Source organism: Hemitrygon akajei, chromosome 3 (assembly GCF_048418815.1).
Source record: "Hemitrygon akajei chromosome 3, sHemAka1.3, whole genome shotgun sequence".
Classification (NCBI taxonomy): domain Eukaryota; kingdom Metazoa; phylum Chordata; class Chondrichthyes; order Myliobatiformes; family Dasyatidae; genus Hemitrygon; species Hemitrygon akajei.
In genome coordinates, this window is record NC_133126.1 from 85,105,856 (window position 1) to 85,121,981 (window position 16,126).

A 16,126-nucleotide genomic window follows, 5' to 3' on the forward strand; every position below is an offset into this window, starting at 1 on the left:
TAGCCTTGCAATTTACAGTATAAAAACTTATGAGACAAGAAATATGGCTTACACAAGAAATGAACAGCAAATTAATTAAAATGGAATTGGGCGCTGGCTCAGTTGTTTCAGTCACTCCACAGCATGAGTTTGAATGGCATTTCAAAGATACCAAACTGAAGCTTGCAGGTAACCAACTAAGAACTTATACTGGAGAAAAGATAAGTCCTTGGGAATCACATTCTTAATGTGAAATACCACAACAACAAGCCACATTGAGCTTGTATGTGGTAAATAAAACAGGTGGACCAGCATTATAGGGCCATGATTGGCTGAGACAACTACAACTTGATTGGAGATCTATCTGCCATTTGCATGCCACATCCCCTACAGTCAACTGAAAGCGCATTAAGAAAGGTACTGGATGAGACCACAACAGTGTTCAAGGATGGCATTGGAAAAATCAAACAAATCAAGGATAAAATAGTGTTAAATTAAAATGCCACACCCAAGTTTTTCAAAGCCCATCAGGTTCCTTATACCATCCGTGATAAATTAGTCAGTGAGCTAGATTGCATGGAGGCTGAAGGATCTCTTTCCAAGGTTGAATACAGCCCATGGACAATGCCAGTGGTCCCAGAAGTCAAGAAAATGTGTCTGTCAGGATCAGTGGTGACTTTAAGGTCACCTTCAATCTGGTACTGAAAGTAAATCAATACCCTATGCCTGGATAGAGGACCTCTTTGCACACATATCTGGAGGAACCCCTTCGGCAAAGTGGACTTAGCTGAGGCCTATATACAGATGGAGATGGAAGAGTCCAAAGTGTTTCTTAGCATAAACACTCACAAAAGGCTTTATTGCTATAATAGGCTTGTTTCTGGTGTAGCTCTGCACCTGCTCTCAGGCAGAAAGCTCTGGACCAGGTGCTGCAAGGCTGCCCAGGCACTCACTGTTACCAGGATGACGTCATTGATAACAAAGAACATCTCCAAAATCTCAAGGCAGTGTTAAAAAGATTAGAAAACATGGGCTCAGAGAACGGCGCAGAAAGTATGAATTCTTTAAACCAAGCCTCAGTTGCTGTGATCACACCATTGACAGACAAATATTACACACGTGTGCTGAAAAAAATCTAAGCATTGGTGGATGCCCCAAGGTCAAAAAATGTGTCACGGTTGTGGTCCTTTTTAGGATTTGTCAAGTACTGTAACAGGTTCCTGCCAAACCCAGCTCCGTGCCTCATCCCTTGAACTCATTACTACAGAACAGGAAGAAACAGCAATGGACAAAGCAGCGTGAGGTGACTTTTAAGAAGGCAAAGGAAATAGAGACATCAGACACTGTTCTCACACATTATGATCTACCTCATCCAGTGAAGCTAGCCTGTGATGCCTTATGGTATAGGTTCAGTCATGCCACATGTTATGAGTGATGGAAGTGAATACCCCATAGCTTTTGCATTGAGTTCCCTTTCTGCTGCAGAGATAAATGACATAAAGATTGACAAAGAGTCCTTGAGTCTGGTTGGGGGTGAAAGATGTTTCAACCAACACTTGGATGAGTGAGAGTTTACCCTCTTTACTGATCAGAAACCATTTTCAATCCACAGAAGTGTGTTCCACTAACAGCAGCAGCACAAATACAGAGATGGGCTCTGTTTCTTGGAGGATACAATTACAAGATCGAATTCTTGCTGATAACTTTTCATAGAAGTGCTGATGCATTATCTCATTTACCCTTGGAAAAGGAAATACCTGAAAAATTTACGAGTTTCTCTAGTACGGCAGACATTATCCAAAGAGAAACCAGAAATGACCCCAAACTGTCTCAGCTCTACTTGGCAACCTAAAATGGCTGGAATGTGCAGCAGAAGTTCCAGTTCCCTCATTTTTATCAGCACCATGATGGACTTAACCTTGACAGTAATGGCCTTATGCAGGGATTGAGAGATGTTGTACCATCCAAGCTGAGAGCTGAAGTGTTGGAGGAGCTACATGCTGGTCATCTAGGCACGATCAAAGTTAGAACGTAGGTCTGGGGTAGATCAGCAGATTAGGCAGCACTGTTTGAGATCCAAACATGTCCAGAAGATGCAAGAATGGTGCCTCTCCATCCCTGGGAATGCCCTGGCAGAAGATTCAGTGGAGTTTCTGGAGTAACAAAACATAACAATATCAAACTACACAAATAGATGCCGCCTCAGTTTAATATCTCTTCTGAATGTATTCCTCCTTTCATTCCCTCTGTGAAACCCTGGAGTGTCAATGTGTATCTTACAGTCAAATCACTTACAGTGTGCTACTAAGCCTTGCTCCAAACCAACTCAGATGTGAACCACGAGGCAGACTAATATCAATGAAGTAAACTAATGCCATCAGTTCTTTTACCTGTTTACTGCAGTTCCTTGGTTGGCAGGGTGGAGATACGTCTCTACCAAAGGAGGTGTAAGGTACTCTTTACCTCCACTAACCTGCAGATCACCCTTGGGCAAGGTGTAGCACCTGCTTAGCCCCCGATCATGGTCATGTGAAGCCATGGGAGCAGGTGGTGGATGGTCATCTGAAGTTCTGGTTATGTGACCACTGACGCCAGGCAGACAATCTCTGAAGAGTATTAATAATGGCTGGGGCCACCCTTCTTGTAAAGACACTGCCCAGAAGAAAGCAATGGCAAATCACTTCTGTAGAAAAAGACCATGATCGTTCACGTCACACGATATGGCACATAATGATGATGATGACTGCTGTTCCTTTTCTATTGCTGAACTAGTTTTCAATCCAATTAACTAACTTGTAGTTAATTTTGTAATCTTCAATCTATTTTGTATATAATTATTGAGAAAACCACGGAGTCAGATTTCTGAATGAATATTTATGGACACATCACAGGTGTGCAAAGAAAACAGATCTAATGTGCAGCAGGAAGAGTACATCATCTCTTGTTTTCTGCTGCAGTTACTTTACAAAACTTTAAATAAACTAATACATCAGAAATAGAAAAGGGACGTTCCATCTTTTTTATTGCCTTCAATTCCACACTGTGAATTATGGTGAGACCATCAGACTTCATTGTCATAATGGAACAAATTGAGTAGCAACTTCAAACATCTGGAAATATGCAGCTGAACATGAAACTGGGTGTGGGCTCATACAATTGTGTGAGTGAAATTTTAACAAAGTCAAACTGCCTCCCAGTTTCTAAAAGTTCACTTTTGTCAATTGGACTTCCATTCCTTCAACTTCTAATTATTGGTGAAACTTTCTTTCAATCTCTGGTTTAATTTTCTGTATACTTAAACCATATAACATATAACCATATAACAATCACAGCATAGAAACAGGCCATCTCGGCCCTTCTAGTCTGTGTCAACGCTTGCACTCACTTAGTCCCACTGGCCCACACTCAGCCCATAAACCCTCCATTCCTTTCCTATCCATATACCTATCCAATTTTACTTTAAATGACAATACCGAACCTGCCTCTACCACTTCTACTGGAAGCTCATTCCACAATCTTTCTTTTAATCTTTCTTTTAATTCCTGTCTTTCCTCCCTTTTATTTCAATGTCAGAACACAATTTCACATTGAATTAAAAGTTCTAATTTATGATTTGGCTGAATTGCTGTCAAGATTGCACAGACCCAGAAACCCCTTAATAATGCTGAAAAATGTGGTGGCCTTGACTGGTTTACCTGGACTGGATTAATGATGCCCATTTCCCCAACACTTAACAGATAGAGAAAAATTCAACTCTTAATTTTCATTATCATTGGAAATATTGTTCAGACATAAACCTTCCCTTGCTTTTATCAATCGTAGTGCAATGTCCAATAGTCATTGCCAGCATTACTTACAATCTCCTGGTATGAGAGTGTCAGTTCATGCTTACACACATGAACTGGTTGATCTTTGGACCAGTTGAAGGACCAATGAATGGACCAAACTTAATCTTTTTGCCATCCTACTTAATAGCTCTCTGGTGCCTCACTATTTCTTCTACTGACTCTTTACTCTTAAGACTGGGGCTTCCCTGGACTGAAACTCCTGCCACTTCCACCTGCCTGTCACCTTGGAAGGTTGCGGTGACTCTCCTACGCAAAGAACATGCCTCCTGTGGAAACTGTTGTTCACTAGCACTCTCTCAGGACCTGAGAATTCCTTTATCTACCATGGCAATATCCATTCTTGAACCAGCAAAACTCTCCAATGGCTGGAGGTTGCTGCTTGTGTTTTGCACATGTCCCATTATGGACTGGATCTGATCTTGCAACAGATGAACACAATACTAGGCATTGAAACTGACTTTGAGCAGCTTTACATCAACAGCTTTGATCTGTCAATCTAATGTTAGAAGATGGAGATTGTTTGGGACTTATAAAATTATTGTCAGCATTACACTGTTCTAGTGTCAGTAGATTCTGAGAAAGAAATTTCAAGGCTGCACTAGTTCATCCTTCAAAACTTACCGTATCAACACTCTGAATATTCATTCACTTCACCACCAATACATAATATATAAATTACAAAGTACATTTATTATCAAAGTATGTATGCAGTATACAACCCTGAGGTGCATCTTCCTGAAGATAGCCATGAAACAAAGAAGCACCATGGAACTCATTCAAAGACAGTATCTAACACTCAACATGTCAAAAAACCAAATTATGCAAACGTCAAAAAAATGAGCAAATAACATACAGAATATTAAACATCAAACTGCAGTCTTTGCTAAGTGCATGCAGTTACCCACCTAGAATGCCCTGACAGCAGCTCCCAAATCTTACCGTTCTATTGCCATATTCGACACCTTTCTAGCATGGAAATAGATCACCTGTTCTTTACGGTTGCTTGGTCTAAGGCCTGGAACTCACTGCCCTATGGGGCTCTGAAAGTATCTTCACCAGAAAAATTGAAGAGATTCAGGAACCTTTTCAGGGATGGAAAATGAATGCTAGTCTTGCCCAAGAAATTTAATTTTTAAAAAGCCACAGGTAGCCTGTTGTAGGTGCTATGTTCTCAAGTAAACAAGTTGCTTGTCAAAAATCTTTAAGATGTCCCTTGGTAAATTTTCCTTCACTGTTGACCTCAAAATCTAAGCCTACAATTTCCCTGGTGACTCTAAACTTGTTACCAGTACTGTGAGAACACCTTCTAAATGTAAAGTGCACGTTTAAAGGCCATTTCATCCTCTTCAAGGAGATGGAGAGTAATTGTATGCATGTACTGTATTAGAACCAGAACTTGGCCATTCAGCTCTTCAATAAGCACGTGGTGCACCTGATTTAATCTCAACACTTGTCTATCCATGGTGACCTTTCACTCCCTTGCTTATCCGAAATCAGTCTACTTCAGCGTTAAAGTATTCGAAGACTCCATTTCCACTGCTCTCTGAGGAACATGGTTAAATATTTTTCAAGTAAAAATGTCTTTATCTTAAAAGGGAAATGCCTTACTTTTAAACTGTGACACTAATTCCAGATTCTCTCCACATCTACCTAGTCAGAATCCTTCAGAAATATGTAAGTTTCATTCAAGTTCTCTTTCACTTTTCTAAACTCCAGCAAGCTACAATCCTGGCTTATTGAATCTTTCCTCTTAACACAGCACATGCATTCCAAGTATCAGTTTAGTGAACTGTTTTCAGTGTATTAACATCCTACTTTAAGTAAGGAGATCAATGTACTCCAGATGAGTTCTCACCAATGTCCAATAAAATTGCTGCATGAGCTTCCTGCCACTGAATACCTTAAGCAGCAGAAAATGGCATTGTCTTGCCTTTCTTAATTACTTGCTGTACACGCACACTAGCCTTTTCAGAATCATGCATAAGAAAATGCACACCCTTTTGCATCTCAGAGATCTGCTATCTCTCACCATAATGTACTGTTTTACCATTGATCATGCCAAACTGGACACTTTCACATTATTTCACATATTGCTGTCTTATCTAGAGTTGCTAAGCCCTTGTGCTTTCTGCTTAATCTTGTCAAGTTTATTTTAACTGCCATGGGTTTTCTGCGGACTGTGACTATTTAAAGGGGACTCCTAGTTAGTGCTTATCGCAGGGTCCTTGTGTTTCGAGAATGATTTAATATGCAATGTCGCTCGATTGAGCTACCAATGTACTGTTGGAATTCCTATGAATAAACTCCGGTTTCTGTCTCTGCTTGGGAGTCTGTCATTCTTCTGCACCTGGGTTCAGTCATTGCCAGTGATCAGGGTAACATATATTCCTTTTCAACACACACAGAATCCTGGAGGAACACAGCAGTTCTGGCTACATCCATAGAATGAACAAGCAGTCGACGTTTCGGGCCGAGACCCTTCTTCAGGACTTGAAAGGAAGGGGGAAGATGCCAGAATAAAAAGGTGGGGAGAGGGGAGGATGATAATTAAAAGGTGATAGGTGAACCCGGGCGGGTACGAAAGGTAAAGGGCTGGAGAGAAAGGAATCTGATAGAAGAGGAGAGTGAACCAGAGGAGAAAGGGGAGGAGAAGGGGCACCGGGGGAGGTGATAGGTAAGTGAGAAGAGGTAAGAGGCCCAAGTGGGGAAATGTTCCCTTTGCCAGATTTGTACATACTCACTTTATCCTTCTGTAGTCTCCTTGTAACCTGATTGTTACATTCAATTGAAAATTCCTTTCCCTCCACAGATGCTGCTCGACCTGCTGAGTTCTCCAACAGATTATTTGGTGCATCTATTCACAACTTTCTTTCTTATCTTTATGGCATTAAAAAAGTCAGCAACCATACCTTTGATCCTTACATCCAATTATAAAAAGTTGACCCTTTAACACTAACCTCTGTGGAACACCACTCATTTACATCTTACAAAAGAGTCAGCCAGCCAATTCTCCACACACTAATATATTATTCCTTCACCATGTACTTCTCTTGCCTCCAAATCACCTTTGACTTGGTGTCTTACAAGGCATTTTCTGGATCTCTCAGGGTTGTATGTCAATTAGTTCCCCTTATCCATAGCAAATGTTACATCTTTTTAGAACTTCAATAGAGTGGTGAAACACAATTTCCCTTTCACAAAACCAAGTTGATGATTACCTTGATTTTTCTAATTGTTCTGCAATAACATCTTGAAGAACAGCTTTCTGCATTTTCTCCTTTGATGGATGTTAAAGGAATGGGCTTGTAGTTTACTGATTCCTGTCTCCTTCCCTTTTTGAATAAAGAAGTTGTATTTGCTGTTTTCCAATGCAATGGGACCTTCCCCAAATCTAGAGAACTTCAGAAATTTAATCAAACATTGAAATCATGTAGTAGTTAGACATCACACCAAGTGGTATTACACTTAGCGTTAGGGAATACGGTGTTGGGAAACGTACGATAATGCATTTTGGTAGAAGGAACAATAGTGTGGACTATTATCTAAATGGGGAGAGGATTCAAACATCAGAGGTGTAGAGGCACTGAGAAGTCCTCATGAAAGAGTCCCAGAAGGTTCATTTACAGTTTAAGTCTGTGGTAAAGAGGCAAATGCAATGTTGGCATTTATTTCAAGGGGAATAGAATATAAAAGCAAGGAGATAAAGCTGAGGCTTTATAGGACACTAGTCAGATCAACAGTTTTGGGCCCCATATCTCAGAAAGGATATGTTGGCTTTGGAAAGAGTCCAGAGGAGGTTCACAAGGATGATTCCAGGAATTGAGGGGTTAACATATGAGGAGCATTTGGCAGCTTTGGGCCTGTACTCACTGGAATTCAGAAGAATGTGGGGGGATCTCATTGAAACTTACCGAATGTTGAAAGGACTAGATAAGGTGGATGTGGAGAGGTTGTTTCTTATGGTGGGGGTATCCAGAATTAGAGGGCACAGTCTCAAAATTGAGGAGCAACCTTTTAGAACAGAAGTAAGGAGGAATTTTTTAGCCGGAGAGTAGTGAATCTGTGCAATGCTCTGCCACAGACTGCGGTAGAGTTAGGCGGAACTTGATGGTTTCCTGATCGGTCAGGGCATCAAGGGGTATGGCGAGAAGGCAGGTGTATGGGGTTGAGTGGGATCCGAGATCAGCCATGATTGAATGGTGGAGCAGTCTCGATGGGCTGAATTGCCTAATTCTGCTCCTATGTCTTATAGTCTTATACCACCGATGTCTACTCCTTTTGACGTGGTGTAATATCTAAACATTACCTGTTGCAATAAGTGCATTGTATCTTCTCTGTCTGTTCCCTGGATGTAATTATTGCATGGTGTGGTCTATCTGAAATATTACATCCTAAGATGTACCAGTAGAAATTGCTTGTAACCGAAGCACAGTACAAGCTATACTAAGACCATAAGATGAGCCATTTGGCCCATTGAGTCTGCTCTTCCCTTTCATCGTGGCTGGTCCAATTTTCCTCTCAGCCCCAATCACCTGCCTCGTCCCGGTATCCCTCCCTGCCCTGGCCTATCAAGAATCAATTAACCCTTGCCTTAAAGACTCTGCCTCCACATCTGCCTGTGGCAAAGAACTCCACCGATTCACCACCCTCCGTCGACTACCAGCTTACAATGACCCCAAAATGATATGACGTGCTTCTACCTGACTGCAATTGACTTACTGTACCTTGTCTATCGATTGCACGGCGCAGTTATTCAATGTGCAACTTTTAATCATTCCCTTGGCAATATCTAACTGTGCCTGGGATGGATTCTCCGCCTGCTGCGCGTTATGTATCTTTTACAACGGAATACAGTGCGCGCCTTGTTGCGGGGTCAATGACTTGAAAGTACTTGTAGTGTGCGGTTGGCGGTGCGTGTAGCAACCAGTGGTTGTAGTGACGGTATTCTACCCACTAAACTGGGCTTGCTCCTCTCTCTCTTTCGCTTTGGTTCGCCGCTGCACGCTTCGCCGCACTAGTCGCGGACGAGACATCTGTGCCAAGCGGCAGCGCTGCAGTTAGTGCTCTGGGGACCGCTCAGACCCAGATGAAACGGCCGACCGTGTTACCGATTCTTCTCGCCAGCCTGGCGGCGGCAGCCACGGCGACAACAGGGAAAGGGGGCTTCAGCTGGGATCTGAAAGGTAAAGTCAGCCGGGCTCTCCCGGAACCCCATCCCGCGAACCGTGCACAGACAGGGTCGAGTTACACTTGATTTAAAGATCTGCACCACTTAAAGACCTGTTTTCGTTTCAGGCGGGCAGCTCTGATTAATAATAAGGCTTTATTTCGCTCCTGTAAAAACTCGGTGTAAGTTTGCAGATTGCAAACATCTCCAACTGTACAGTTGGTGAGTGAAATGTCTTCAGTATTTTGAAGATTATGCAAAATAAAAATTAAAAAAAGAACGTATTTGGATTGAAGTTCACACATCGTCTGAAAATCACCTTGAAATGTCTATGGTTTATTTGGAGTATTTAAAGTGAATAAGTAGACTAGCGGGTTTAATCTTTGCCTCATGCAAATCCACGACGCAGAATTGGACTTTTGAGACACATTCCGTCACCATGGAGATTTTAGACTATGCCTGACATTTGCATTTTTATACTTTTGCCGTTTTCTCGTTTCAGAGTTAGCGCCTAAAGAGCGTTTTGCCATCCTGGCTCACCACAACCGTCTCAGGAGCAAAGTGCAGCCTCCTGCAGCCAACATGCAGAAAATGGTGAGTAGGTGCCTCTCGCCCATTCTTGCGCCAAGTCTAAGCGATATTCTGCGCTGATTATACTGTTCTGCAAACCTGTTACTGGTGTGATGCACAGTACATGGATAAAATGTTGGGCAGTCAGAGGTAATGGATGTAATTGAGGTCAGTGGGTGGGATGCCTAAGGTGTAATGGAGGGTTGTGAGTGGGATGCATAGGGTGTAACAGAGGGCTGTGCATGGAACGCACGGGATGTAATAGAGGGTTCTGGGTATGCATGGGGTGTAATGGAGGGTTATGGTTGGAGTAGATGGTGTGTATGGAGAGTTGTAATTGATTTGCAAGGGGTGTAACAGAGCTGTGGGTGGGATGCACGGGGTGTAATGGAATTTGGGTGGGATGCATTGGATGTAAGGAATGGTTGTGTTTGTGACACGGAATGTAATGGAGGGTTCTAGGTAGGACCCATGGGATGTAATGGAGGGTTGTGGGTATGACACGGGATGTAATGCAAGGTTGTAGGTAGGACATAGGATGTAATGGAGGGTTGCGGGTATGACAGGATGTAATGGAGGGTTGTGGGTATGATACATGGGATGTAATGGAGGGTTGTGGGTAGGATGCACGGGATGTAATGGAGGGTTGTGGGTAGGACGGGATGTAATGGAGGGTTGTGGGTATGACACGGGATATAATGGAGGGTTGTGGGTAGGACACACGAGATGTAATGGAGGGTTGTGGGTAGGACGCACGGGATGTAATGGAGGGTTGTGGGTAGGACGGGATGTAATGGAGGGTTGTGGGTATGACACGGGATATAATGGAGGGTTGTGGGTATGACACGGGATATAATGGAGGGTTTGTAGGTAGGACGCACGGGATGTAATGGAGGGTTGTGGGTAGGACGCACGGGATGTAATGGAGGGTTGTGGGTAGGATGCACGGGATGTAATGGAGGGTTGTGGGTAGGACGGGATGTAATGGAGGGTTGTGGGTATGACACGGGATATAATGGAGGGTTGTGGGTATGACACGGGATATAATGGAGGGTTTGTAGGTAGGACACACGGGATGTAATGGAGGGTTGTGGGTAGGACGCACGGGATGTAATGGAGGGTTGTGGGTAGGACGCACGGGATGTAATGGAGGGTTGTGGGTAGGACGCACGGGATGTAATGGATGGTTGTGGGTAGGACACACGGGATGTAATGGAGGGTTGTGGATAGGACGCAGGGGATGTAATGGAGGGTTGTGGGTAGGATGCACGGGATGTAATGGATGGTTGTGGGTAGGACACATGGGATGTAATGGAGAGTAATGTGATGGCATAACTGAAGACAATCAAGCTATAGGTTTCCAGTGAAATACATGATGATTGAGGACACTCAGGTACACAGAGGGTGAAAATAATGTGTATTTATATACCCACTGTGTGGTGTGCTATTACAGAGTCTGACAAGGCAAACATAGTTTTGAGAGTATCACATCGCGTATTGTAGTACGCAAGAAGTTCATTCATTAAGGGGAGTTGTACAATGCTTGATGTATCCTTTGGTATCAGCCCATGATCTCAACACCCTCCTGTTGGAATTTGCACTGGCAGCACGACAGTCATTGTGCCCTCAGAGTTGCTGAGTTCTGTAGTGTCACTGTGACCAGTTCTGCTGTACACCCCATTTCAGGGATTGTGCTGGGACCCTGACTGCAGCAGTGAGTAAGTTTTGAATCTGCAGTATATCTGGCTATGAGGTACATGGGTTCAGGACTGTATCTGTTAAATGCCCATAGAGTCAAAAATAAGAGAAAATCTGCAGCTGCTGGGAATGCAAAGCAAAATGCTGGAGGAACTCAGCAGGTCAGGCAGTGCCTATAGAAATAGATGCTGCCTGGCCTGTTGAATGCCCACAGAATAGCAATAACATAGAAGAAAATGTTGCTGATCAATTTTGCAACTATTTGAGCATGAAGTTACATGAAGTGTTAATAAGGATGGATTTCTTGGTGTAGACCAGCACTGTTCCCTAATGCTGATCATTCATCTTGATGACATAATGTGTAGGCAGAAGGGACTAGTTTAATAAGTCACTTAATTATAGTTTAATTAATTCAGGACAACATCATGGGCTGAAGGGCCAGTTTCTGTGCTGTACTGTTGATTGTTCTGACACGTGTTAAAACATGAAGCAGTGCAGCTCAAAATTAGTCTAGATTGTGCTTTCCCACTGCATCAGCCTGCATCGTGATTGGCATTGGTCTCATACAAATCAAAACATCTTTTAATAATGGGAATGCTCAAATTGAATGTCATTTAAAGGTTCGAACATTTATCTGCTTCAGGCATAGGCAGAGTTCTGCCCGACTCATTGCCAAACCTCAACTGGGATGGGCAAAAGTGCTTTCAGCAGCCTCCAAGCACAGTGTCACGTGGTGTACCTTGGTAAAAATCACCAGGCTTGTTCTGGGGAGTGAAGCTGTTCCTTCACAGGAGGGGGAGGGAGAGCGGCCAGATGTCAGTACCAATGACATAGGAGGGAAAAGCAAAGAGGCTCTGAAGAGAGAATTCAGAGAGCTAGGCAGAAAGCTGAGAAGCAGGACCTCCAGGGGAGTAGTTCCTGGATTGCTGCTTGTGCCAGGCGCCAGTGAGGGTAGAAACAAGATGATTTGCAGATAAATGCATGGCTGCGAAGCTGGTGCAGGGGGAAGGGCTTCAAGTTCTTGGATCATTGGTGGGGGTTATGACCTGTGCAAAAGGCACGGGTTGCACCTGAACCCGAGGGGGAGCAATATTCTCACGGGCAGGTTTGTTAGCGCTGTTGGGGAGGGTTTAAGCTAACTTGGCAGGGGGATAGGTACTGGAGTGAAGGGACTCAGGATAGGACAGATGGTAAAAAAGTAAAGATAGCAAGCAGTCAGACTGTCAGGAAGGGCAGGCAGATGATAGGACAAAACTACAGCTAGCAGTGTGATTATCAGTGCATTAGGGTTACAGAATCAAAATACAGTATCAAAGTATTATATCTCAGTGCATGGAGTATAAGAAACAAGGTGGATAATCTTGTTGCAGAACTTGTACAGATTGCCATGGATGATGTTGTAGCCATCATTGAATCGTGGCTGAAGGATGGTTGTAGTTGGGAACTGAATGTCCAAGGTTACACGTTGTATCGGAGAGATAGGAAGGTAGCCAGAGGGGGTGACAAGGCTCGGCTGGTAAAGAATGGCATCAAATGATTAGAAGGATGTGACAAAGAGTCAAAAGATGTTGAATACTTGTGGGTTGAGTTAAGTAACTGCAAGGGTAAAAGGACCCTAATGACAGTTATATACAGGCCTCCAGACAGTAGCTGGGATGTGGACTACAGATTACAACAGGAAATAGAAAAGGCGTGTCAAAAGGGCAATGTTATGATAGTCATGAGAGAATTTAACATGCAGATTGATTGGGAAAATCAGGTTGGTAATGGATCTCAAGAGATTGAAGATCTTGAATGCCTACTAGATGGCTTTTTAGAGCAATTTGTCACTGAGCCTACTAGGTGATCACCTATACTGGATTATGTGTTATGCACTGAACCAGAGGTGATTAGGGAGCTGTGAAAGAAGAGAAGTGAGTGCAGTTACTATTACAAGGAAGAACACGCTCAAAAAGGTGAAACACCTAATGTCACCCAGACCAGATGAACTAGGGTTCTGAAAGAGGTAGCAGTAGAGATTGTGGAGGCACTAGTAATGATCTTTCAAAAATCATTGGACTCTGGTAGACTCCCAGAGGACTGGAAAATTGCAAGAATCATTCCACACTTTAAGAAGGGAGGGAGGCAGCAGAAAGTTTGCCTGACAGTGGTTGAGAATATGTTGGAGTCAATTGTTAAGGATGAGGTAATGGAGTACTCGGTGACACAGGACAAGATAGCACAAAGTCAGTGTGGTTTCCTTAAGGGCAAATCTTGCCTGAAGAACCTATTGGAATTCTTTGAGGAGATTACAAGTAGGATAGATAAAGGGGATGTAGTGGATGTTGTATATTTGGATTTTCAAAAGTCCTTTTGACAAGGTGCCATACGTGAGATTGCTTACCAAGTTAAGGAGGGGAGAAAAAACAGATGCCATGATTGAATGGCGGAGCAGACTCGATAGATCAAAAGGCCTAATTCTGCTCCTATGTCTTATGGTCTGATATCTGCAATGAGTGTAGTGTAGGAACTTCTGCATTGTTGCTGACTGGAGCTTTGTCCAATTGCCCAAGTCTTCTCCATGATATCTCCAAAAAGCCAAGGGAAGCCATCCTGGCAAAGTGCAGGAAGTTTTCCTGTATGGTAACCCGGCACTTTGGTGCTTGGAGAGAAGTTTGGTTGCATTACAAGGCTCCAAATGCATAAGCATCCTAGAATAACACTCGTACTCTTATGGACACCTGCCTGGCAACTTTGTGTGATCCTTTAGGACTGTTCCCGATTCCAGAGCTGTGAGGGAAGATGCTATAGACACAAGAATTCTGACCAATTAATACTTACTGTAATATTCCATGAGGGAGCCCACTTCCCGCAAATTAGATTATGTAAACAAAGAAAAAACTGTCAATGCTGAAAGCCTGAAATTAAAACAGAAAAGTGCTGGAAACACTCATCAGACGGTAACAAATTTCCCAAGGTTTCTTTGGAGGGTTGGAAGCAGTGACATGCACTTGTAATGCTGTTTTGAAGCTGTAAAATTAATGCAGACAAATATCGAGGACGAGAGAGGGTCAGGATTGAAGGCGCTGTAAATGCATTTGTGGTATCTCGTGCCCATGAACCAACTTTCATTAGTCAGGGCTTGGACGACGAGCTTGAGAGTAGTCCTTCTGCACTTTGGGAGGTTGGGCCAGGTCATGGCTGGAATAACCCCTACTATTGTGACTGCCCAGCATTCTGAAGCAATGCACCCTGTACAGGTGGGGGAGAGAGAGAGAGCGAGCTCTGAGCTTTTCATACACCAGTAGGTTGTGGAGGAGCAGATGCTGGTGAAGTCTGCTCTAATTAAATCAGTCTCTGGAATAATAGGCTTCTGCGTAACTTATCTCAGAAGCTCTTTATCTGACTGAAATTTGATATTATGTGGCATTACTAGTTAGGCCATGGCCATGTTTGGTCTACGTTAGGTTGACTGAAGCAGTAATCACTGCATGACCAATTTCTGAATGGAGTCAAAATAACGGCGAGGCATCTGCTTTCTTTGCTGTATGTGGAATGTACTCTGCAAGGCTGGGTGTTATACTGCTGGTGAGTCAGAAATAGGGTTGTCCTGTCAGGCTTCCTGCTAATACACCACCAAGATCCTGCATTTGCACAGAGGGTACGTCCTCACCCCACCACAGGTTTTGTTGCCCTCGGGATGGCTCCCTATTATAGACTGCTTAACAGCATCCCTGCGCTGACAATTAACAACTATTACCTTCAGCTTTCAACTGCTGAATTTCTGTCACGTCCTCTTTGTTCTCTGCTAGTTGAATCTTTTCGTTTTCATTTTCCTTCTCTTTTTTTCCTTTGGGTACCTGACTGGACATTGAATCTGCTTCTTTCCTTCAGCCTTCCTCCTTAATTCTTTCCATGTGATTGGCATTGGCGGTTAGTAGTCCCTCTCCCGACAGCTCTAACCTCGGGAAGTTCCCTTGAAGGTTACACCACATCTCCCCTAAATGGTAAACGACCTTGCACAAGGCTGTTGGAGGTTAATTGGGTGTGGTCATGTTGGACACGTGCCATTCAGTCATCAGTTACAATAAATTCTGGACCATTGCCTGTGATTTATTGCCTTCCGGAATTAAATGAAATGGAATACTGTCCCAGCTTCAGCATTTTACAAAGCATGCCAGTTGCTGGCTGATATTATCAACAAAGTGTACATCAGTAGCTGCAGGTTTCGCTGGGTCTGAACTTGACTCTGACAGTCTGATCTGTGGAGACCCTGACTGACAGTGTCAGACCTGACTAAATTTGGACAATTATTTCAGGACAACCTGCAATATTTTGTCACTACAACCTGCTTTGATACTAACCAGTTTCTCTCACCCAACCAGTGGAGAAAAAGAATGTGCTGATGCATGTCTTTGCAGTGTTGTATCAGTGAGGTTTGGGGCAGGTAGTGATTTGCTGAGGAATTGTGATAAGCTTAGTCAGGTCACTATTTTCTTCCACATATGATGCAACAACTAATTATTTGAGTTTTTCTAGAGTTAACTCGTTTTCTTTCACTCAGATGATTCCAAGACTCTGAAGTGTTTAACATTTTGGATCTTCGTAGTTTACTAGCTACTCAGAAAATACGTTGTCCTGTTTCAAATCTATTTACAATCATGTTATTTTTTTACGCTAGCCTTTTGCTTCAGCAGGTCACAAGGAAGATGGGTACACCCAGTCCATGCCTCACTTCAGCCATGTTATGTGGATACTAAAGCCTCCCATATTTGTTCCTTAACCGTCAAAGCTTTTTTATCACGGATTTTATTTCATCCTGCTGACAGTTTTCCTCATGGTCTTGTACTAGGGCAATTGCAGCTACATGTTACCAACTGTCTTT

The 16,126-nt window shown here is 43.1% G+C and overlaps 1 protein-coding gene across 1 annotated transcript in view; it reads left to right on the forward strand.

Annotated features, from left to right (window-relative positions):
• Positions 1 to 8,610: 8,610 nt before the first annotated feature.
• LOC140725168 (C-type lectin domain family 18 member A-like) overlaps positions 8,611 to 16,126 on the forward strand; it is a 71,030-nt gene continuing 63,514 nt past the window's right edge. Inside the window, exons 1-2 of the mRNA XM_073040268.1 lie at positions 8,611 to 9,010; positions 9,497 to 9,588. Of these exons, the coding sequence (XP_072896369.1) occupies positions 8,914 to 9,010; positions 9,497 to 9,588 (189 nt within the window). The 5' untranslated portion in view covers positions 8,611 to 8,913. The remainder of the gene's footprint in view (positions 9,011 to 9,496; positions 9,589 to 16,126) is intronic.